This window comes from Rhinichthys klamathensis, unplaced genomic scaffold (assembly GCF_029890125.1).
Source record: "Rhinichthys klamathensis goyatoka isolate OS25496 unplaced genomic scaffold, OSU_Roscu_1.1 h1tg000412l_1, whole genome shotgun sequence".
NCBI classification, from domain to species: Eukaryota; Metazoa; Chordata; class Actinopteri; order Cypriniformes; family Leuciscidae; genus Rhinichthys; species Rhinichthys klamathensis.
In genome coordinates, this window is record NW_026606912.1 from 2,856,843 (window position 1) to 2,883,056 (window position 26,214).

The window sequence follows — 26,214 nt, forward strand, 5'->3', positions numbered from 1 at the left end:
TGTAATCTATATAAAAAGAGAGAGGTGTCAGCCGTTCTCATTATCGTTCTCGCATCTCATTATTCCGCTAATGTGACACGCCCACGGAGAGCGCGCGCTATTCAAACGCTAATGATCTGAAGCAACACATTGAGACGTGTAAACGCCCACATAAACTCGGTAAACACACTATTTTTAGTCAGATTAATGTACTGTCGTCTTGCGCGGCTGTGAGGAATAATCCTGGGACATTTACCTACCTCAGAATAAGTGCTGGTTTATTTTCACTTCGAGGAGCGAGCTGAACTGTAAGTGTTTTATTCTTGTGCTTTGTTCTAATCGCGATATATAATAACGTTAGTGTCTGTAAACGCAAAAATAAACTACTGTTTAAATTTGAATCATGTTTCTGTGTGTGTGTGTGTGTGACTAGATTTGGATAGATTATAAAGTTTTAACTCTAAAATAGACATCAAATAAGCTTTTGTTAGCAGTTTCTGCTCATATGTTAAATATATAGTATGTTTTGTCAATAAACTAATCAACTAAGAATAGTGTTTGTTCCAATGCAAGCTATATCAAAATAATGAATCCTTAACTTTGAAATATGTATGATAAAATGTATTGGCCTACTAAGACATTTATGGAAAAAGACAATTTTCTTTTTAAGATGTTTCCAACTCTAACTTTGAACCAATTCTGTAGAATGGCCCATATAACCTATTTGAACAGGATTTGTTTCCAGGTATGACTAAAAATGTGCTTTTGACTTTCATTTATATTTTGATTTTATATATATATATATATATATATATATATATACACTCACCGGCCACTTTTTTAGGTACCCCATGCTAGTAACGGGTTGGACCCCCTTTTGCCTTCAGAACTGCCTCAATTCTTCGTGGCATAGATTCAACAAGGTGCTGGAAGCATTCCTCAGGGAGTTTGGTCCATATTGACATGATGGCATCACACAGTTGCCGCAGATTTGTCGGCTGCACATCCATGATGCGAATCTCCCGTTCCACCACATCCCAAAGATGCTCTATTGGGTTGAGATCTGGTGACTGTGGAGGCCATTTTAGTACAGTGAACTCATTGTCATGTTCAAGAAACCAATTTGAAATGATTAGAGCTTTGTGACATGGTGGAAGTAGCCATCAGAGGATGGGTACATGGTGGCCATAAAGGGATGGACATGGTCAGAAACAATGCTCAGGTAGGCCGTGGCATTTAAACGATGCCCAATTGGCACTAAGGGGCCTAAAGTGTGCCAGGAAAACATCCCCCACACCATTACACCACCACCACCTGCCTGCACAGTGGTAACAAGGCATGATGGTTCCATGTTCTCATTCTGTTTACGCCAAATTCTGACTCTAACATCTGAATGTCTCAACAGAAATCGAGACTCATCAGACCAGGCAACATTTTTCCAGTCTTCAACTGTTCAATTTTGGTGAGCTCTTGCAAATTGTAGCCTCTTTTTCCTATTTGTATTGGAGATGAGTGGTACCCGGTGGAGTCTTCTGCTGTTGTAGCCCATCCGCCTCAAGGTTGTGCGTGTTGTGGCTTCACAAATGCTTTGCTGCATACCTCGGTTGTAACGAGTGGTTATTTCAGTCACTGTTGCCCTTCTATCAGCTCGAACCAGTCTGGCCATTCTCCTCTGACCTCTGGCATCAACAAGGCATTTCCGCCCACAGAACTGCCGCTCACTGGATGTTTTTTCTTTTTCGGACCATTCTCTGTAAACCCTAGAGATGGTTGTGCGTGAAAATCCCAGTAGATTAGCAGTTTCTGAAATACTCAGACCAGCCCTTCTGGCACCAACAATCATGCCACGTTCAAAGTCACTCAAATCAACTTTCTTCCCCATACTGATGCTCGGTTTGAACTGCAGGAGATTGTCTTGACCATGTCTACATGCCTAAATGCACTGAGTTGCCGCCATGTGATTGGCTGCTTAGAAATTAAGTGTTAACGAGCAGTTGGACAGGTGTACCTAATAAAGTGGCCGGTGAGTGTATATATGTATGTATGTATGTATGTATGTATGTATGTATGTAGGTATGTATGTGTGTGTGTATTGTTCTTGCATTCTTTCTTGTGTAACACACCTGAATGAAAGGCTCGTTAATATGCGGGGTCTTTGTCTTCTCAACCACCTAATTATTCACAATGGGGTTGGGCCGTTCACGCCCATGCGCATATTGCCTTGGCTAACAAAAAATTTTTTTTCACAATTTAAAAGAATCTATTGTGTTATGTGAATGATTAGAAAGGATGATTTTCAGATCATTTTGAAGCAAAAACTCTATGCCACAACTTCCAATAGTCAAAAGTCTTGTGGACACATATTTAGTATGTGTTTTGTGGCTTTATTTCAGAAACTTTAATTTTTAGTTTTTTCAATAACCATGCATAAACAATATTCTCTCAAAAATACAAACATGTACATCCATGTTTCTCACATATTATGGTAGCCCCGTTTGTCCTATATAGAGTGTAATTTCACCTGTGCCATTAATATGTTTATAAGCAACTAAAAAAAGCACAAATGTCAGGGCATGTCAAAACATCTCAAGGACCCCAAAAACACCTTGGTCCCCAGAGGGTTAACCAAACAACAAAAGAGAGAAAATCTCTCGCTGCTCTTGACAATAGGGCTGCACGATTAATCACAATTAACCCTAAGTCATGCTTAAACCGATCTGTCTTGGTGCAATTATGAAATCGCAAAGGCTGCGATTGTTTATGAGTAGCTTGTCAGTGAACCGCGGCTCTGTGATCAGTAGTAAATGCTGCTCCATCTGAAAGCACTGCGAGTTTTTCACAACGTGTATTTGAAAAAGCAACACACATCAAACATCTTTCCAAACATGAAAACAAAAGACAACATTTAATAATTTTTTTACTCCAAACTTACTTCATAACATCAATCGAGTGTTTGAAATAAGTTGAGCTGATGTGGGTTCTTATCATAGAATGAGGCGGACAATATATTATTCCATAGTATTCTATACAGTGATAAAGGCTATGTCGATTAGCACTGCATTATAAATATACTTCATCATCATGAAAATAACCGAGAAGTCTTGAAGAACTCCGTATAGAACACCATATATTGTCGAAGTCGTGTGTTTATTGGTCATGTTTAATCAATCAAAGCGTTTCAATCTTCTCAGCTACTCAGCTACAGCGATAGTATGATACCCATAGGGAATTCCTGGGATGAAGTGCGTTATCGTACTTCTGCGGCGTGGCATATTTGGAGTGTCTGTGCGAGAGCGCCATCTGGCTTTTTAGATGGAGCAGCATTTACTGCTGATCACAGAGACGTACTGCACTGACAAGCTGCGCATAAAATAAATAAAAAAATCGCAGCCTTCGCCAAATCACATTAGATTAAATTTTGATTAATCGTGCAGCCCTACTTGACATTCACTTCTGTTACTTTAATAAGAATAAATGTATATTTAATTTACACAGTGAAGACTTAGGGGTGTGACGAGATCTCGTGCCACAAGATCTCGCGAGACTAAAATATGACGAGATTTCCCGTCGAGTGAAAAGCTGTCTCGCAATATCGCCATGACTGAGCGTGAGGGTGAGATTACCATAGAATATTCCACCGCTACACTCACATTCGCCTAAACTATCTTTTTGCTGTTTTTATAAAAAAATAAAAACCATTATAAACTAATGTAAAAGTCTGCTCTGCTCATCCAGCACGAGTTGCCGTTCCAATCAGTGCAGCACGAATCACAGTTCACTGATCGCGTGACGGTGGCGGGGGATTCGTTGCGCAACATAGACTAAACGTCTGATAAATGTCTTATCTTGTAGAATACACGCTCAGCACCGCTGCTCCCTATACACAGAGTACGCACGATCACGAATTTGAAAGTGATGCACAAGCTCCCTGATGTGCATTGCGCACAAATTAGGCCGCATACATACAATAGTCCATCTCCCAATACCCATCTCTGGACTGTTTATTTGCGGCTATGGTCTCTGTTTGCACTTCGAATATTGAGAGAGTACTGTAATGTCTTAAGTACAACAGACAAGGATGCTCTGTTTCTAAACTTATAATAGACCAACACTACTTTTGCGTCATCGAAGGGTAACGCCCCTTTTTGGGGGAAAACAAACGGATTCCCCTGACAACAGAACTCGCTCTAGAGCTGCAAAGTTTCTTAAATGGCACAAACATACACAATCTCTTTGCCGGCCGAGGACCGTGAGCGGTATTTAAATAAGCTACTGGATACGGGGTTACAGAGGTGTCCCTTTGAAATGGTCGAAAACTGGATTAATGACCCCACGCAGTGGCCGAAAATGGACAATTCAGACATCTAACGTTACCACTATCTCGTGGAATCACCAAGTAAGTAACGTTAGCCTATTTTTTTGTCATTAACACACTCACAGTATGACAAACTAGACGATGAGGCCATGTCACTTGGATCATATTTAACTTGATTTAAGCTATTGACATAGTTTTGTTGTCGACTAGCTATACTATACTGTTGAAATAGTGGCAGGCTAGGACTAAAGTGGACTTGGCTGGTTTCTACTTGTGTCTAGAAAGTGCTAGGACTTTGAAAGTTGTAAAAAGGTTTACAGTGTACGGCAAAATATGTATAGGACCAATGTATGTATGTACGGGGCTATCAAATTGGATGTTGTGACATTACGCTATCCTATCTAGCCTAGAAGGCTTGATCTACTGCCGTTCGTGTTGTTACATGTAGCCCAGAGCAGTGCTCGTTGAAAAGTCATATAGGCCTAAAGCACTTTCTAGACACAAGCAGAAACCGGCCAAGTCCACTTTTGTCCTAGCCTGCCACTATTTCAACAGTAAAATCAGTTAACAGCCAAGGTAGCGTGCCTAGTGAGAGCTAATCACATAACGTTAACGTTAGCTGCTAGCAGCTTCGTCTTTCTAACTAACGTTAGTATAGCTAGTCGACAACACAACTATGTCAATAGCTTAAACCAAGTTAAATATGATACAAGTGACATGGCCTCATCGTCTAGTTTGTCATACTGTGAGTGTGTTAATAACAAAAAAAAATAGGCTAACGTTACTTACTTGGTGATTCCACGAGATGGTGGTAACGTTAGATGTCTGAATTGTCCATTTTTGGCCACTGCGTGGGGTCATTAATCCAGTTTTCGACCATTTCAAAGGGACACCTCTGTAACCCCGTATCCTGTAGCTTCTTTAAGTTTGTGCCATTTTTGCTATCAAGAAACTTAGTAGATCTAGAGCGAGTTCTGTTCTCAGGGGAATCCGTTTGTTTTCCCCCAAAAGGGGGCGTTACCCTTCGATGACGCAAAAGTAGCGTTGGTCTATCGGAACGCAAGAACAACTGTAGAGACAAACACACCAGCCTCGTTTCTCTCTACCCGGCCTTTTCCGAACTCACCGCATTAACCCTATAACTTCCGGTGCAAAATAAAACAGCAATTTCAAAACAATTATAAAGAGTCTGTGTGCTAACTTTGATTATGGTTGCACTTGCACTTACGGTTTGCACTTAAGACTTCAAGGAGTTCAGTCAGGAGGTCACACACAGCCTCAATCAGAAGTTCTGAAAGCTCTTAAATGTACAGTAAAGTCTGAAGAGACTACCGGTAATGTGAAATCATACAGGAGAAAAGACAGTCAATAAGAACCTTTTACAGTGCTTGTATATTGTTTTCTTTCAATGCATTTGATTCATACTCATAAAGTGGACCTGAAATGACATGCATTAGAAGATTATTAGTTAAAACATTGCAAAATGCACCTGCATACTATTTTTCCAGTCATGAATTTTGTCATTGAGGATTTCTGAAAAATTGTGCAAAAATCTCGTCTCGTTCTCGTGAACCCAATCTCGTGTCTCGTCTCGTGAGATAAGCGTCTCGTAACACCCCTACAGTGTTTCTAGTGCTCTAGTTTTTCAGGTAGGTTCATTTAATTTGTATCTTTGTTCTATTGTAGTTTTTTGTCCTATTGCCTGTAATAGGTTTCTTTGTTCTTTTTTTATCATTGACTGTTTACTTGTCTTCAGTAAGCTTGAGATTTTTTACTTATGTTAGTATTACTCATATCATAATATGAGATTCTGATCATATCGCTGACCCCTACCCCGTTGAATAAAATAATTATTAATTTCTTTCAAAAGAATACAAAAATCATAAACTGTGCCCAAGCTTTTGACCTGTAATGTAGCTACACAAAGATTTAATTAGTCTATTCTCAGCTGTTTACCTCAACTGTATTTATGGTTGGTCAACAGACATACAAAATCGGCGTTTTTAGATTTCACAGCTGCACTTTAGCTGTGCAATACAGTGTGAAACAGCAGATGCATGTAGAACTGTGTGGCTAACAAGCCGAAGGCAGTACTTCAGGGACATGTGACTCATCTATTTCTCCAACACCTCTGGATGCTATATAACAGACACTAGGTACACTTCCTGATTTAGTATTCTGTCTCCCCCTCTCTTTGTCTTTGTATCTGTCTCTTTCTCATTCTGTCTGTCTCTTCCTCACAGTAAGAACAGAGCATAGGAAAACTCAAGAATGTACAGGTCAATGCTACAAAGCACTAAGGGAGATAAAGGGGACGTGCATGAAGATGTACGATGGTAAAAACTTTAAATTAAGTAAAGAATTAAGTCCATGCTAAAGAAGTGCTAATGCTTTCATCAAGTCACATTCAAATTGCAAAGTATTAATTGCAAGAATTGCAAGTATTGAAAGAAGTCCCACAAGGCTCAGGTTTATGTCCTGTGACATTTACTACTTTATAATGTTGACAGGTCATGCTGTGCACTGTATTGCAAATATATTAAATGGTATTAACATTTAAAAAGTGTTTTGAAAGCTTATTCAAATTCGATTTTTAATCTGGGAACAAACTGCTGGCACCTTGCTAGATAATATGCTATACTTCAAACTAAATGTAGACAACTAATGAGAATTTATCATCAGCTGAGGAATTAATCAAGTGGACAACTGAGAATTACATTTATAGAGTTCAACAGCCTTACAATTGTGATTTATTCTGATGCAACAGTAGCAGCAAATATGTTCATGATTACTGGTGGCCAGTCTTGGTCACTTTATAATTTAACATTTCCAAGTCAATTTTACACCAAATTCCTCGTTATATTTCCCACTGTTCCCAAAGAGATACAAACTCATGGGTGGGCAACCAAGCGTGCAAATTCCATCTGTTCATACTGAATTGGAACAAATGTATTCACCATACTCCTGCAGTAACACAACACACTAACAATATATTTTATATTATCAGTGAGTGTTTTTTTACTGGTGTTTTATTTGCTTCTGTATTTATGTAAGTGTACTATTTTTATCCTGTAATATGTATCATTTTTTATGGAGCACATGGCAACAGTGGATCATTGGTGATAAATAAATAATGAGCAAATGAGTACATCATGTCAGAAAGTGGTTCACATACTACTTAAAATCAATGTTCTTGACATGCCGAAATGTCACATTAGAATCATTCATTTAATATTTAATTTAATTTTAAAATCACCATCAAACCAATTTTTTTATTATAAAAAATCATTTATCTGTGTGCAAGTAAATGTGTGCACATAAATAAACTCCCAAGCACTTGTAAATCGAACATTTTCAAGAACTTTTGGGAAAATTCTACGGCGTTTCTACGGAAAATTCGTATATGGCAGTTTTTGCAATCCACATATGGTTGTGATGCTTTCAGGAAAAGCGTCCCTGTTCTGCCTAGGGTCCTTCATAAATCTTCAGCTCTTTGAGATCTGTAAGAAAAGCCCGTGATAAGGGGCTGGCCAGTAGTTATTAGTTCTGAATTGGGTGAGTTAATGTCTTGTGATGTGAAGGAAAGAGCCACAGTATCTCTGACTGCAGAGTACCTTTCCTCCCTGCACCTCCACGGCACAGCACACCTAATAGGACTGAAGCAGCATGGAGGAAATGTGAGAATCAACTGAAGGGTGAAGGAAATGAATTGAAAGAAGGAAGAAAAAAATTGAGTCCTGCAAGAGGATGTCTCTGATAGATGAATGATTCACTGTCTCCAAACTATATCTGACTGTCATGTTCTGACAACATATTTCAGCCGCACCTGAGGGAACAGATTGAAATTGAACATGCTCAGGAGAGACAGGAGGGCAAGCTGGTACAGGACATAGGAAATACTAGTTGTGTTTGCACACGACAGGAGTTTGGGTCTTTGCTGAATCAAAGGGTTAGGTCAAGGTTTGGCTGGTTAGCACAGCCTTGTTAGCCCCTGCTAGTAGATGTCATAGCTACACCATATGGCAGCAAATAGCATCTTTCTACACAATTCTTGATCCAGAGATGTTGAATCGATTCATTGAAACAAAACAAACAAAGTTTAGATCAGATATACTTTTGACACTTTAAAAAAAAATCATCACAATGTTAATTATTTTTATTTCACTATGCAAAATCATCACAAATATATCATGAATATTCAGTATATCGCCCATTCCTAATGTCGGCCTAGAAACTAAGAAGTAGGAAGAAGTAGGCTACTCAGATACCTCATTTAAGCAGGCTACTTATTTAATGACACAACGACTGACCATGATGGAAACTGTAATTTGCCACACAAGTCTTTAAATTATGTGATAATGGCTTTGTGAAAAATTCATGTTTCTTTTCTGAGACTCCACAGGACGAGTGGTAACATTAGCGGCTCTCAGCCACAATGATAGACTTCAGTTCCCAATCAGCAACACAAATGACTTTGGCTGTGATGAGCAAATTACCAATCATCAGAGAGATGGAGAGTAAGAAAGGTCGAAAAAGTTTCAATGTCCGCCTCTACTTTTTCAAAATGTTTTTTTTTTTTCATCCCTGTTGCTTCACAAGAAAATGCCCTCCAGTGTCATAGTCACAATGGGAAGTTGTCACAAAGGCAAAAGTTGTGAAAACATTTTTTTCCAAACTTAAACTTTAATATCTTCACATTTTTATATAACGATTGGTGACACAACTTAACTCAATAAAACCATACTGCTATACATTAAAACAAGGGTCAGCTATATGAAGGTTGAATTGTATTAGCAGCACAAGGGTATTTTCATGTTGTAAACCTTTGTTAGCCAAAATAATGTTCCAGCCTTTTTGTATGCTGCCATGACATGTTTACACACTGCTGTGAAGCCAATAAATAGCCTGCCGTTAAATTAATATGCTATTTAATAAATGATTCCCATTGTAACAATGGGGCATGTTGTTACAAAAGGTCAGTGTGTGGTAGACAAACTCTTACCTTTTTTCTGGGCAATAACAGTTGAAATGTGTAATAGCTTTTTGTAGCCAAGATTTTAGTCTACACAGAAACTGGCTTTTCAAACAACTAACTCATACATTCTTTTCCCCAAAACTGTGCTCAGAACAAAGCTCATCATACTAGTTTTGTTCAAAAGTCAATAACTTTCATAAAGCAACCAAAAGCAATCCAAATAATTATTCGAAAGTCTTACCTTTCTGTAAACCAGCATGTTTGGCGAGTCGTCCGTCTCTCCATTGCTATTTGGATGGAGGCTGTTGTTCTTCGCCATGGTTCAAAAACTCTGCAGAACAGCTACTCCAGTGGATATATACACCTGATAGAGAAACAAGGCACACAACAAACAATGATACACCTGGCTGCTTAAAACACCAAATATTGCATGATATGATAAAAAAAATGAATAAACAAATGAAAGTATTTATGACACTGCAACATTGCAGGACTAAATATCAGTTGACAATGTCTTTGTGATAATCCCAGCCTGATTGTGTCATTTCTGATGCTTTACCAACGATGTTTGAGTGAAACCCAAACTGCACGGCTATCATTTGGAATGCAATCACATTTGGCTATCTTAAAACCATTTATTAGAGGATTTTTCCTCTCAAGGTTAAAATGAACATATTATACGTAAACGCTAAAAAAAAAAAATCTGATGACAGCAGGTCACAGATCAAACACACTTCTCAGTTTTGCAGGATCGGTGGGACAGCCAATTAAATGCAAACACTGTTCCACCTCGCGCTGCATCCGTATGTCGTGCATGTGAAGGCTTAATGGTGTGTCAAGCGAGATTCGCTGTCTTATCTTGCTTTAGACCATGAGAAAATGGAGCAGGAAGCTAATTTTCGTGTAACCAAAAACGCAGTCTTGCACAGACACTCGATTCTTTCAGAACCACAGACAGCTCCTCAGGCGGAATTGCAGACCCTTGCACGAGTCCTCAGAAACCTGGCATCACCAACAAAATGCACAACACAATCACAAAAGCATCACTTATGTTCACTCTCACCTCAAACACGCCCCGTCTCCCCTGATATATGGATCCGCGATCCCAGAGTGGAGCAAGCTCGTGCAGTTCGTCAGCTATCAGACGTATCATTCATTGGAAATATTAGTGATCCTTTGCTTGATGCTGACGCGTTATCGCGCGCAGGGATTCTGCTGAAGGACGGGGCACGCGCCAGCGACAAGGGCACGCGCATCCAACCTTGAACCAATCCTGGAGCCTACACAAAAAGAGGAGGGAGTGCTTTTCTTTGAGGGATTTGGCATTTGTGTTTTGTAAATAATTCATAATATTTAAATAGCCCATTAAATAATATAATAAAGGCTAGCTATAATATTCCTAATAAATTGTTATTGCTTCGTTATTAAATTACGTGACTTAAACTTTCAATTATTATATTAAACACTGGTAATCTGTTGGAAAAATAAGTGAATTTATGACAGCTGTTGGGAGAGTGATAATGTCTATATGGAAATGACTGTCTGTCTCCAGGTGGCACACAGACAAGGCATTTAATCAAAAATGCCAACTGAGACTCTTGCCCAAAATGTGTATTTTTAAAAAATGCACTATTAAAAAAATAAGGGCTGAGACTGAAATCATTCTCTGATCCTGAAAGTGGAACCCTGAGCATTCTTGTTCTTTTCATTTGGACTTCAGTAAACAAAGAAATTGCAAAATATTAATACATTGGTAGCCTACCTTGTAATGTGCACTAGATTTTTTTAAGGAGCTATAGGATCATCCTGAGCTGAAATATTTTGGAAAATTAAAAATGGCCAAGCATCCTACACTGAACCTCTGAGATGGAATGACAATGAGGCCCTCACCAATATTGTTCTCTATGACAGGGTAAAAGGCCCCTTGAATGTAATTTTCTCCTAACACATTGCAACAAAGCCACTACAGTATTTTCTTAAACATAGCCTAACACAACACAATGTTGCAATGGATAAGTGAGCCATTGACTGCTTTTAGTTTCTTTCATACTTTGAAACCAGATAAAAACACATTTCCTTGAGGGTCCAAAATCAAGACTTCATACATTTTTCATTTACATTCTTAGTGTGGATCAAATGATCACAGATGGGTGCAGACATCTACAAAAGAAAGGTTAAAGCCATCATTAATCACTCTGCTACTCCCTTGTGCATTTTAACAATCTAATGCACACTGCAAAATCGACTTGAGGGCAAATTGAGAGAACCTAAAACAAATGTGGCAGAAAATATGCAGCTGTTGTATATTGTTAAGTAATGCATACTTTCTGTTACTATTATCTAAATCATTCATTAAGAGACATTAATGCATTTACAGTTACCATCTATTAGAGGTGTGCGATATATATATACGATAATATCGTGATTGTTGTTTTAACGATGTGTGATCTGACATTATCACGTACTGTATATCCCTCTCTTTACAAAAACACACATAGAGAGTGCACACATACTGTACACTACGTGATGTAGTCTAGTTAGACAAGTGAGCTTGTGCATTTAGAGTGCAACCTTTCACTGTGTGATTTAAAAAGCATTTATAATGCCCCCAATATTCAATAAAAGAGGGCAAAAATACCTCTGTATGTCTTTAATATTTATATTATTTATTAATCAAAATCACACAGAGTGCAGTTTTTTCTCCAAATATCAGCATGAATACAAATGCGATGTTGATTTTATACAGCAGTTCAATAAACAATAAGTTAATATTAAGTGACTTACATTTTAGACACAATATTGCCTGTTTTTGCTTTTTTTCACCAATGAAAACAGTTCCAAAGCCACAGTACTGTTTTGTGTCTCGTTACTGAATGAACAAATCGTTTGAATAAATGATTCAATGGCTCATTGAAATGCTTTGTCGAATGAATTGGTTGAAACTCAATGGCTGCGTCCGAAATCGCATACTCTCTTGAGTAAGTAGTTACATCACGACCGCTATAAAAGTATGTTCTATATACTATGAATGTGTGTAGTATGAATGTAATCTGGACATACTACATTCTCCATGTTGTCATTATCATGTGACTACCAGCGTGACAGTGTCAGTTACGTCGCTTTACTGTCATTCATAAATCCTCTCCCGTGGCCTCATGGGATAGTAAAGTGTCCATTGTATGCACACTTCAGAATCTTGCCAGAAGTAGTAGATCATCCAGGTACTTTTTGCCTACTCTTTTATGAGTACTGTGAATTTGGACATACTTCTTTTGTCACATACAGTTTTTCGCCGACTAGGGAAGTATGCGGTTTCAGATGCAGCCGATGTTCTCACTCATTAACAGTGACTTGCTGCCACTTGACAGTTTTAATTTCACAATTAAAGTATCTTTTCATTTTTAAAGTGATCATATAATGCAATTTTCATACAAGTTAATTTGATTCTTTAGGGTATAAATGAAAAGTTTGTAATATACTTTAATTAAAAATTCTCGTTAGTATTGTAAGAAAACACTCATTTTACCTGGTCAAAAACAGCTCTGTTTTCAGCACGGCGTTTCAGTGCATATGCCTTTAAATGATAATGAGCTTCGCTCACTCCGCCCCTCTGTTCTGCGGGCAATGCACGTGGAGTGTTGCCTTGACAACAGTTGAGGGTATATTTTGGAGAAAGAATGGCAGCGGGAGTCTCTGAGGACACATCTGCGTATCAGTTTGAACCGGAGTAGGACCCGGAACAAGATGACGGCCGCAAAGAAGTTCGACAATTAAGGCTCGAATAGGACGTTTTTGAATGGTTGGTTAACATAATGTCACTTTGATCTATCTTTGTACTGGCAGGGTAACGTTAGAGTATTTTAGTGAGATGTACGAACGCTATGTGTTTACTGATGTATACGTACTCAGTTTGTAATAACACAATAACCATAACGCGTTGTTCAATATAAACGTGGGATTATGAATTATATTGAGAACGTTGTACATAGAAAACATGCCGTAATGTTACTTACCCTTAGTGTAAACCTTAGCCGCATTCATCGTGAAGCGTGGAAACGATTCGCAAAGATTAATATAAAGGTTATACAATTTTACACTCACTTCTTCTGGAGGTGCAGCAGGGACATGAATAGTTGGTACGATTCCTTTTTCAGGAGCAGCTTCTTAGCAAAACCAGCTTTATACTGAGTCTGATCCTCGTTTATAAAGCAGTCTGGTGAGAAATGATTCGTGAATCGCGCAAACATGAAAGCATTGACGTTGCTCATGGGGAATATTCCCTTCGAAAACAAAACTCAGCCACTGTGTCTTCAGCGGTTCGGATTTAGGAACATCAAAATGACTGCTGTGTTCATTATTACACCCACGAACAGAACACCACAATCGCTTAGACGCCATTCTGCTCCAGTGTATCAACAATGGCGGACTATGATGACAGCTCGCTCAGGGCGGGGATGTGTTGAAACATTGTTTCAACACATTGAAACACGATTGTTGCTGTCAATCAACAATCGTGGGAGGGGCATCCGACCGTGTGACGTCACAAAATCGAACGGTTTGATTTGAGACAGGGGAAAACATATAAGGAGATTAAAACCAAAACACTGGATAGATTTTTATCATTATATGATGGTTGTGTACAGGCACTGCCAACACACATTTCAGTACAATCCACTTGAAAAAGCGCATGTACCATTATATGACCCCTTTAAATAATTTCTAAATATCAATATTCAACATTTTATTTTTAAAACATTATTTATGCATTTGTAACTGCAGGTGAAATACATTCATGTTCCTCTGAGCTGCATTAAACAGTCTGTGTAAATGCATCTAATAAATGCAAGTGGTGCTCACTGCAGAGCCAAATGACGTCCAGCTACACGTCTCTTGATGTCAGGAGTTAAGGTATACAGGGTTAGGAGCTGCATCCGATATCGCATACTTCCCTACTATATAGTAGATGAAAAACAGTATGTGACAAAAGCAGTATGTCCAAATTCACAGTACTGATAAAAGAGTTGGCAAAAAAAGTACCTGGATGACCTTCTACTAACAGCGAGATTCTGGTGTACATGATACTATATAGAACATACTTTTTTAACTAAAATTCAAAATAAGTACCTACTCGAGAGAGTATCCGATTTCGGACGCAGCCAGGGTGTGGTTGGATATTCTAGCTCCACCCATTATGCCCAAATCACATTCAGAGAAGGGGAGCTGGACTTCACACTCCACCCATGGCTCTGCGGTGAGCAGGCCTCTCTCTAAATGCCAATTCAGATGCAGCTTGTTTCCTCTGCATTGCAAAAATGAATTTTGTTGATACTGATTTCATTTAATTGGTAACAGCCTATTGTGTCTTATTATTCTAATTGAATTTTTTTGATTAAATGTAAGAATTTGACACAAAAGATGATGCATACATTTAATTAGGTTAAAAAATGGCTTTATAAAGGTAAAATGCCCATTAAAGGTAAAAATCAATTTAAACTTAATGAAAAAAAAAAGATAATTTATGTCACTACTGTGAACTATCCGCCGCACAAAATATAAAGAATATCAAAAGCTTTGAGAGTCAGCTGTCAACGGCAGTCCTAAACCTGCCATGTACCAACACAATAAATATCAGCAAAATATTGTATAATTATTATTATCGATAAAATCCCAGAAAATATTAAGATATCCTTTGTTTTTGTCAATATCGCACACCCCTAACATCTATATAACTAACCTACATTATTGCTACCATAAATATATGATTTATTATCTCAAAAATCATCCTATGATTGTTTGTCAGGCCCCGAATGATAGGAAATTACCTACAGTGTAGTTCCACTCAGATAACCTGGAGATTTGTTGCTTTGTCTATTGGTATAATTACCATTGAGGTCATCTATATGTTAGTGTAGTAGGCTACTTCTTAAAGATGAAAACATGATATTTTAGAACATGTACCATGGATCAAAAATATTTATGTCTTATCTTACACTTAGGTGCATCCAAGTTTTTGTCCAATAAACTGCTCTCTAGATTAGAATGAGAACGTTCCTGAGCAAAAGCAAATCAACTTGAGAATGAACCTGTTTTGAACCTGCATTCAAAATACATCCCATCCATCAAACTACAACACGAAAATGCGTTCATTAAATACATAACAATATCTATCCATCCATCCATCGAAGAATATTTTAACATCTTCAACTAAAAATGTTTCATAAAATTACCTGCCACAAAATCATTCTCATCCTAGAACGCAACCAGCGTGCCTGCCCTGCTCTGCACTGCTCCGCCCTGTGACCCTGTTTGGAGTCAATGGGCCAATCAGCAAACGCAGAAGGCGGGACAAACCATTGGCTCCGTCCAATCGGTGGCCAGTCGAGCCATCAATCAAACGTGACATCGTTCCTAGTCCGAAAGGAAATGAGAAGAAGAAGAAGAAGAAGAAAAACAATACATAAGTTACACGTTTAACACAACGGGACATAATGTAGGGAGATAACAACAGCTAAAACGAGTGTTTATTTGTCAAATAACGATGTCATCTTGTAGACTTGTGGATATCAGAACGTATGTGTTAAAAACAGGAACTCAATGTTTGAGTTTTAGCGGTTGGAGAAGCGAGACAAAAGTTATTGTTAGTTATAGTTTACTTGAATAATTTATACATCTGGACTGGACCTGCAGCCAATCTCATTACTTGAAAGTGCAACAGGTTGGAAGATGGTGTCGTGGATTATATCTAGGGTCATCGTGTGAGTATTTATTAAAAAAGATTTGCTTTGTTTCTGAGCTTACATGTAACTTAACTGTTATTAGAAAAACTGTTGACTGTGCATACTGATCAAATCTATGCACACTGTCTGTCTCTATATATCTATGTTATCATTGAAAATAGTATTATAAATCCACCAAGCAAATCGTAATGTTTATTGTCGTGTGCTATTTGCTTTCGGTCACGAGTAAAAAAACCTAAAAAAAATACTCAACATGCTTCAGTTTAAAAACCGTTTTGTCTCCAATATAATAATGTTACAGTTGCAACACTGCAGTATTTTCATGTTTTTTTTTTTTTTCCCCACAATCAACAAAGTTCCCACAGTCCTGAAAATCTAAAACCAGGAAATTTAAGTTTGATTTTCAGGCCCAGAAAGGTAATGAAAATCAATTCAATTTTAAACGGTCATGGAAATGTTTACAGTCAATATATTTTTTCTAGGTGTGGTCAGATCTGAAGTATTTTATCAGCTAGAGATGAGAGATATTACTATTTTTGATTGTGCAAAGTCCTAATACAGTCATCACAAAAGATTGGAAAAGTAGGCTAATGGAAAAATCATTACAATTCACGGACCTGTAGGAGGAACCCCTGATTCATGTCAAACATGATACAAATTCACAAATTAAGCAGAAAAAAAAAACATCTGTCTTGCTGCCGTAGTGGAGTAGAACAGGAAATCCATCATGTTTTTGGCTGGAGACCTGCTTTGGTTAATGTCCCTGTCTGACAAGGAAGGAGGAACTGCTGTTTTCCTGCTGGACCTTAATGTTACATTAGGTGTGTCCCTCTCTTTGTGGAAAGGTCAGCACAGGAAAGCACATTCTGTGCCTCATCTCACTAGGAGCTGTTTGCTGTGGCGGGTTTGGTTATCTTTAGTGTACTGACAATGTAAGAGATAAGGTCTCTGGTCGTCACTGATAGAAATACATCTTATACTAGGTTATAGTCAGTTACAAAGTCTAAAGGTCTTTTGAAATGCCTTTTGTGTTCTTACTGTTAGTGAACATGATGAATTATTTGATGATGGCAAACAAGGCCTAGCTGTTTTTAGAGATGTGCAGTAACATCACGCGCACACATGAATTTCTTTTTTTTTTTTTTACCTTCTTTTTTTTTTTACCCTCACAAGTTCTCCCAGCGAACAGCGTAATAGGAAATGCATGACTAAACCATTGTGACTGTAATGTGTCCTCACATAATTCGACGCTTAAACACTTTCTTCTGACTAGTAGTAATAGCAATACAGGGCTGTTTGGAAAAGATGACTTGGTGATGCTAAAGTTGTTTAATTACAAATGATCATTTTTGTTTTGAGTTAAAAAATGACCTCTACTCTTGACTTCAGCACTTATTTTGCTTTATGGTAGAGATGCTTCAGAGTGGAGAAACGGTTACGCAATAAATGGAATCCATCCAACAGTCCCTCAACACACACACACACACACACACACACACACACCCATGAATGCACATAACTTTAGACGGTATCAGGCAGTGCTGTCGTTCCCATAGCTACTGAAAATGCAGGGAAAGTCCAGGGAAAGACAGGCCGGTTACAGTGAATGCCGTGGATACTGAAGTGAGGTGTTTAGCACCTCTTTGGGGGAAAAAAACTAAAAAACATGCTTCTTTTTTTTTCAATCTCATCCGTAACTATTCATAGTTTTCAGTCATGTGACTGCCGCAGAGACCTAGAGGGCAAACCGTCCATAGAACTGCAGCACTTGCCTGTTAGTTTTCCATCCGTTTCAAGCCACATATATTTAGATCAACTCTTAAAAGAAGAAAAACAAAAATATGTGAACAAAATGCAAGTTTTGGGCACTTGTGAATCATGATCCAGATACTGCTCCTGCTGCAGTATTTAAATATCTAAAAACAGCAGGACTTTCTAAAACGCATAGCATGAAAAAAAAAACAGTGCCTGAAACGGTGGTATTTAGAAAACAAAAATGGCATTTTTGAAATGGCATTTTCTTTATAATGGTTTTGTATGGAAAAAATCTTAATGAGAAACTGCACGTGGCATTTATACTCTGGGTTCATCTTCTTGCCTGTACATAGTATGCATCATTAATAAGGTGTATTTTTAATTTAATATCACTGCTCTTACTACATTAGTACTTAGTACAAACCTGGTAAAAAATAACTGGCAAGCAATGGAGAAAAGCCTTTTTTTGCCCTCCAGGTGGGCGTTCCTATAAAGGTGTTTCATCATGCAAAAACCATGAATAAATAGATATTTGTAGAATTAACAAAGCATTTTGAATGATCAGTGTTTCATTTTTAATATTTTATTGGCATGTAACCAAAGGTAAAGGCTGTGCCATTTGGGTGGGCATCCAAATGAATGTTAAATAGTAGTAATATTTCATACAAAATTGTCCATAGGGAATGGGATATTCAAATTCTGGTTCAGATAAGCCCATAATTATTTTCATGTTATGGCCAATAACCAATAAATGACTGAATTCTACACTATTTTGTCTGAATAAAAAAAAAAAAAAAACACAAAGATCAATCCATTTAAATGCTATAAGTGAATTTAGGCACCACAACAATAGGAAAAAAAGATATCAGCTTCAAGACAGTGTTGTAAAAATGTTACTTTTTTAAAATAAAGTATTAATTTTAAAGATAATGTGAATGTTAGATGATGGCAAAGGTAAACCAAATGTCCCCAAAAAAAATCCCTAATATTGGCTGATAACCGATAGGCCTATAGATCAATCGATATAACATATGTCCCTAATTGTAAAGAGTGTTACTGTCAGCTTGAACCTTTATTTGTTTGCCTGTGCCTATAACAGGCATTTTAGAATATAGTAGTCTCAATTGCATGCCTGTTTGTGTTTCCTCACACAGTCTTGTGTTTGGAACGCTGTATCCTGCATACTACTCCTTTAAAGCTGTCAAATCCAAGAACGTCAAAGAATATGTGAGTATTCAATACTTTGAACAAACAAGACAAAGTCATATGCATATCATTATCCAGCAATGTTCTACTGACTCTTAATATTAGAGTTCAGAGAACGTTAACAGCCGGAGTAGATGGAGAGCTCCAGCTGTTTGTATATCCCGGTTACTCTTAGTATCTGACAGAGGCTGTCAGTAACTAAACCCTGAGCTGTTTAGCATTTTAATCCTGTCCTTCCGCAGTGTATCCTCACTTTATGGTCTCTTCCAGCTACTTCCATTTCTCTCCTTACAAAATATAATGTATTTGGTATATAGTGATGTTGTTACAATAGTATTTTGATATGTACCATATAGTAATTTATTAATATTCATATATTGTAATATTTAAAGGTACACTATGTAACTTTTTGTTTAAAATGTATGTAATGAGCGAGTAGCCTACATCATGAATGTACCATCTTCCAAATCGTGTTTTGCCTTATCCTGAATCACTATGATACGCCTATAATAAGTGTTTATATTCTGACTAATTTAGACGGAGCGGGACAACAACCGCTGTGAAGAACCTGCGTGACTCGTCATAAACATAAACTGAGAGAAGTAGCTCCGCTACAATATTCTTCCGCAAGACGCATGCAGTTTTGTTTTTATTAACCGCTCGAGCGCCAAAAAAGTTGTACCTTAGTTTAAATGGTCCACCATGGTGTGTTTTTGTATTATCTCTTCTATACTTTCAACAAACATTTTGTGTTTGTGGTTTGACAGGTGCGATGGATGATGTACTGGATTGTGTTTGCACTTTACACAGTGGTGGAGACCATCACAGACCTTTCTTTGGCTTGGTAAATACTGTACATACTCAGTCACACTGTCTGAAAAGAGACAAATGATTGCTATTGGATTGCATGGAGTAATTGTGCATCAAGTGGTTTTATTAACATTTAGCAATTCTTCTCTATTGTGTGGCTTTTCACTGTCCAGCCTTTGTGGTGTATGAAAAGGGCTTTTATCTGTTGCTGCACTTGCAGATTTTGAGCTCCGTTTATTTTCCTCAGGCCACTTAGGGGAACCAGTCTGTTAGGTTCAGTTTCAGTTCAGTTAAATTTGAGTGCATTTCATTAGTTTCGTGACATTTAAAAAAAAAAAAAGAAAAAAAAAAGTTACTGGTCGTCCCAAATTAGATCAGCTTTATTTGTAAGGATAGCTCAGGATAAAACTGCACAGAGTACTCTATAGTAAAGGGTTCTAAAAATCATGGCACTAAAAATTCTAAAACATAAATAAATAACAATAATTAAAAACAAAGATATACAAATATATAATATCACTTTAATTTGGCAAATTATTTTATTATTCAAATCTGTCTATTAACAGATATAGTTTCATTACGTCAATCAACCAAGGCTGTTTATTTGTTGCTTAAGGGGACAGTTCACCTTTAAAAAATTTAGAAAATTCTGTCATCATTTACTCACTCAAATGTCGTTTCAAACCCGTAAGACACAAATGACGATATTTTTTAATGAAATCTGAGAGATTTCTGTCCCACTATTGACAGTCCACGCAACTACCGCTTCAAAAATCCATACAGAGATTGTAAAACTAATCCATATGAATTGAGCGTTTTAGTCCAAATATTCTGACGAGACACGATCGCTTTATTTGTATTCATTCACATATAAATATTCATCAACAACACACATATCAGATATGGTAAATGGAAGCTCAAGCATGCTTGTTTGATGGCAAGAACCAATGAGGTTTGTTCTCGTGTGTTACACAGCATGTTTGAGCTTTCGCGAGAACCATTGAGTAGGGCTTGTGCGATTAATCGTAATTGATTTTGATTTTGGCTTCCAAAAATTATGAAAACAAGATTATTGACGTAAATTGATTAGTATGCCGCTGCCACATTCTGTCCAGCACACTTTCCTTCACAGCTTACGTTCCTTCCTAAAACTCCAAACTTGACATCCAAAACGGCCAAATAACTGAGTGTTATAAAATGCAGTCTACTGTTGCTAAACTATGGGATGTGCTTGATATTAAACAGTGTTATTAATAGCATATTAAGTCGTAAAAGAGATACTGTTCCCTAGGCGGCCTCCTGTGTGCGCGCTCAGAGACGGGGCGGAACGCGCATAAGCAAAGTATACTGTGGGCTTCGGATACGCGCCTAAACGGTCAAATAGCCTACACACAAATATGCCGAAATGCCAATGAGGTTCATTCTTGTGTGTTATGCAGGTTTGGTTGAGCTTCTGTTTAGTTTCGCTGATCAATGTTTATGTGAATAAAAGCCTAAATTCAATCTGTTAATCAAATTAAGTGATCGAGTCTCTCCAGAAAATTTGGACTAAACTGCTCAATTCATATGGATTAGTTTTATGATCTCTTAATGATCTTTTTGAAGTGTCAAAGTGGTAGTGGGACAGAAATCTCTCAGGTTTCATTAAAATATCTTCAGTCTTACGGGTTTTGAATGACATGAGGGTGAGTAATTGAATATTTTTTCATTTTTTGGGTGAACTTACCCTTTAAGGTGTCAGTACTACGACTACGGTACCAGAGACTTTAGAGATCGTAGAGAAAGTTTAACTCAAACTCATTCTTTTTGTCTTCCGTCATCCCTCTATTTTCACATTAATTGCACGTGACTATGTTTTAGGTTTCCAGTTTACTACGAACTGAAAATGGCTTTCGTCTTTTGGTTGCTGTCTCCCTACACCAGAGGAGCCAGTGTTCTCTACAGGAAGTTCCTACACCCTATGCTGGCATCCAAGGAAAGGGTAATGACCCTAACACATCATCAGGTTCCCTGCGATTAGGCATATACTGAAAGTGAACACACAGTCATACTGAAATGTATTAAGGAGTCAGTAGGATTACATTATCAATGATCACATAAGTAACGTTAAGAGAAAAACAGATGGATTGGGTTAGTTGGATGTCTCGATTATGTGATCATTGTAAACTATGATTTAAACTCCACGGTTCCTTTAACTGCATATCTCGTTCCCTCTGTAATTGTTTGTTGTCAAAGTCCTAGTTGGAGGTTAAGGGTGAATTTTAATTATAGATTTATAGATTTTTTTTTACATTATGTTTGGCAGGATATTGATGACTATATTGTCCAGGCCAGAGATAAGAGTTATGAGACGATGGTGAATTTCGGGCGTCAGGGTCTCACTATCGCGGCTGCTGCTGCTGTATCTGCTGCTGTGAAGGTATCACACAGACACATGTGCTCATACTGGGCATTTGAGCTAAGCTAACTAACTAAGCTGATTTGGTCAGCTAACAGCTTTCATTCCATGTAAACAGAGACATTGTTTTGCATTGATACATTACTTAATTTTTTACAGACATTTCTGATATGCTGTTTTAAGCTCTTGTTGCTTATAAAAAGAATTTCTAGGAAAGGGTATACCAGATTTTTTAAAATATTTAGGAACTTGATTTTGTTAGTTAAATGGAAAAAAAGAATACAGTTAAAAACTATAATATTAGGAAATATCATTATAATTTAAAATAACTAATAAAATATTTCAAAATTTAATTTGTTAATGTGATGGCAAATCTGAATATTTTCAGCATCATTACTCCAGTCTTCAGTGCCACATGATCCTTGAGAAATCATTCTAATATGCTGATTTGCTGTTCAAGAACCTTTTCTTCTTATTATCAATGTTAAAAAAGTATTATTTTTTTCAGAATTCTTTGATGATTGGAAAGTTTAAAAAACAGCAGCTTTTGTTACAATGTAAATGTATTTACTGTCACCTTTGCTCAATTTAATACATCCATGCTGAATAAAAGTGTTAATTTCTTTAAAAAATCATATTGACCCCAAACTTTTGAACAGTAGTATTATATATACTTCTGTTAAAATAGTTTCAGGTCAGTATGATTATTTTCTGTTATGTATTATTTAATATTAAGACGAATACTGCATGGAAATGAAAACCAGAGTGACTCAATAAATATTAAATGTGCTCTTCACTATTGCCTCTCTTGTTCTCTCTTGTTCTTTTTCTTTTTTCAAATTTAATGTCTGGCCATGTCTGATTCTTAAAAGAAAATCCCCAACACTTTTTTAGTAGTGGTGCTTGCTAAAGTTCACTCCTCATATCTAGAGACAAAAATATCTAGGGTTGGGGTCTTTTGACTTTTGACACCCTAGCAACCGCATAGCAACACACTAAAATCACTGCATAGCAACACCCTGGTAACCATCTGCCACATTATGCAGTTGCTAATGTTGTTCTAATCACCACTCACGTTTTCTTAAAAAAAAAATTACAAATCTAGTACAAATCTTCCTGTTTCCTTTCTCTTTCTGTCTACATGCTAAATTAAACTCCAGCAGTAGCTTCTGCACCCTTCCCAGGTAACTTGCTTTCTTTTTCGATCTGCTGTAAGTAACCTGTCACCAGCACATCATTAGACCATTATTAACTGGTCGATGCCTTCAGATAAGTGAAATAAAAATATGTCTTTGCTTGTGTATAATAAAAGCAACCACAAATGAAGGCTTTTTGGTTCTTGAATTGTGTTCACTCAATGCACTGTGTAGATCATGCATAGTGACAAAGCTGATCACATGACTTGTGTCACAGGGACAGGGTGCCATCAGTGAACGTCTGAGGAGTTTCAGTATTCCAGACCTGACGCAGATCCCCTCTGAGCAGTCAGCCTTCTCCAACCCCAGCCGACGACGGGCCCTTCATCCTGCTAACCCCAGCGCTGTCGATTCTGGTGAGCACATGCTCTAATGACATCATTTCTCTGATTATATAATGATAAATAATTGATTATGTAATTATGAAAAATTACCACATACTGATTTAACTGAAGAAACAAATGAGCTGTAAGAGTCAAAATTAGCATTTAAAGACCTCAAGGGCAGATGAACCCTAGTGGAGCACATTGTCTGTTAAATAATAATTACAGTATGTCTCCCTCTAGTGGTAGAACAAGGATTGAAAAATAATCCTTATGGAAACTGATGGAAAGTCTAGCTGTTCAAACAATTCAATTGAATTCACATTTATTTGTATAGCGCTTTTCACAATACATATCGTTTCAAAGCAGCTTTACAGAAAATGCATGTTTCTTTCTGCATTACAATTTAGAGTAATCTGTTATCAGGTGACTGTCCAAGTAATAAGGCAAGGCAAGTTTATTTAAATGGCACATTTCATAGACTATGGTAATTCAAAGTGCTTTACACAGAAAGGAATTAAAATAATCACAAAATAAAAGCAAGGAAAATTAAAACAGTTATAAAAAGGAATTAAAAGAGATATCAAGATGATACAGTTATTAAAGGAATTAAAAGAGTAAAAAGATGATACATAGATAAACTTCTCATCTGGCAAAACACCGGTGTATCATATTTTCACAGCTGCTTGTTTTACTGTGAGATTTTCCCATGTCGATTGTACTGTGTCTGTGGTGTTCTTTCGGCGGGCCCAAGTAATCTATTGGACGTCTCCAATAGACTCTATTTTTCCCTAAATAAGAAATATACTGTTGTAAGATAATACAAATCATGCATTTTGGACAAAAAATGCGGTCATTTACTCACCATCATATCACTCCAAACCCATATGCCTTTCATAGAGAAAGGAAGACTGCATTCACAATAAAATGAAGCACCATAAACATTTTCCACTATATTCCAATACTTTCATGGTGCGTTTACATCTTTTGAGGCTTGATAGCTTTAATATCTATTTGTTGTGATTTGTATTGAAAATTCTCTTTTTTTTGTCATTCCACAAATTCACAAAATGGGTTTAGAGTGACATGAGAGTGCGTAAATGATGATAGAATTTAAATTTTTTGGGTAAACTAATCCTTCAAGGTTCCGTTCCTCTTGTTTGAGATCTTTATTGCTTCCTCTGTGCATCTGCTCCAACAGAGCCATATACTCAAGCTGGGGAGGGGCATGAGGAGGAAACAGATGGAGTATTCTCTGACGACGAGGCGTCAGTGCAGAAGGGCCTGCGCAGATCTCAGAGTGTCAAACTCACCCGTGCCAAAGCAGCACGCAAAGAGGTACATTTGTACATGCAAACATTTTCTGTTCAATTCTATTATAATTAGTGCTGTCAAATCCATTAATCGCGATTAATCGATTTGACAGCGCTATTTATAATCTAAAGCTGAATACAAAACCCTGGGGGTCTCAGATATTAAAACCCCACTGTAGTATTTACTGAAGATTAACTATGTGTATTGGTGTTGTATTGTTTTTTTAAAGCCTCGCTATGGCTCTCTGAAGCTGAAACCCCGAAGGCGGCAATTGGTTACATCATCCACTTTTGACCATCCTTGATTGTCCAATACAAACTCACAGATGGGATCAGCATCAAAACTGCAGTCTAATCCTCGGTTTAAAAATGCTCAAGTTTAATTCTAAACTTTTGTCAGGCAATTCTGCAAGATAATGCTCTTTCAGAGCAGCACTAAACACTACAAACTACAAAAATACTTAGCATGAACAATGACATTTACAGTCATTCTTTAAGTAGATGCTTTATCCAAAGTGACTTACAGATGAGGAATACTACAATACAAGCAACAATTATGCAGAGTGATGAATAATCTTGCATGCAGCATTATTTGTTCAGAAAAAATACCAAAGTGTAGTATGAGTACAGTCTTATTTAAAAATGGATCCGAGCGCATTTGATCTGTAACTTGACCTGAACCTGCCTCTGTAGAGACATCTCTAATGGTGGATATCATGGTGTCCTCGCTCTCCCTCTACAGGGGCAGGTGTCTAAGGTTACTGTAGCGTGCACTTTTCAGCTTGAAATGGACTAAAAATGAGTGTGCATGTTAATAGCAGGTTTTTGTGTATGCATACAGTAGGTGTTTCAGCATGCTAATGTTTACAATTTCCTTAGTTCACCCAGAATAAAAATTATGTCATTGTTTATTAATCCTCATGTCATTCTAAACCCATGTGCATTTTGTCCATGGAATGCAAAAGAAATATTTTTGGAGAATATCTTTTTTTCATATAATTATTAAAGTGAAATTAAAGTCAAGCACATTCCAAAATGAAAACCACAGCACAATAGAAGTGTCATAAAAGTGGTCCATTTAACTAAATCATATCTCTTAGACTATGAGCTGTCCTGTGTCAGATGGGTTTGGCTCAACTATGGTCAGATTCAGAATAAATAATAGAAAAAAATGTTGAACCCATTTTTCTCAATTTCAGTGTTGGTG

General features: G+C 37.3%; 2 protein-coding genes across 3 annotated transcripts in view; one reads left to right on the forward strand and one right to left on the reverse strand.

Annotated features, from left to right (window-relative positions):
- Positions 1-10,534, reverse strand: part of rgs7a (regulator of G protein signaling 7a) — an 80,665-nt gene extending 70,131 nt beyond the window's left edge. The window contains exons 1-2 of one of the 2 annotated variants that reach the window (XM_056234998.1): positions 10,333-10,534; positions 9,511-9,633 (exon numbers count right to left, since the gene is read on the reverse strand). In XM_056234998.1, coding sequence (XP_056090973.1) covers positions 9,511-9,588 — 78 coding nt within the window. In that variant the 5' untranslated portion in view covers positions 9,589-9,633; positions 10,333-10,534. The remainder of the gene's footprint in view (positions 1-9,510; positions 9,634-10,332) is intronic. The other variant, XM_056234999.1, reaches the window with a different exon arrangement.
- Positions 10,535-15,719: 5,185 nt separating this feature from the next.
- On the forward strand, positions 15,720-25,704 carry reep3a (receptor accessory protein 3a). The gene is made up of 8 exons (XM_056235046.1): positions 15,720-16,024; positions 18,916-18,988; positions 19,735-19,811; positions 21,638-21,758; positions 22,083-22,196; positions 23,589-23,727; positions 24,896-25,032; positions 25,238-25,704. The coding sequence occupies exons 1-8, from the start codon at positions 15,993-15,995 to the stop codon at positions 25,310-25,312; spliced, it is 768 nt and encodes a 255-aa protein (XP_056091021.1). The 5' UTR covers positions 15,720-15,992; the 3' UTR covers positions 25,313-25,704.
- Positions 25,705-26,214: the final 510 nt, after the last annotated feature.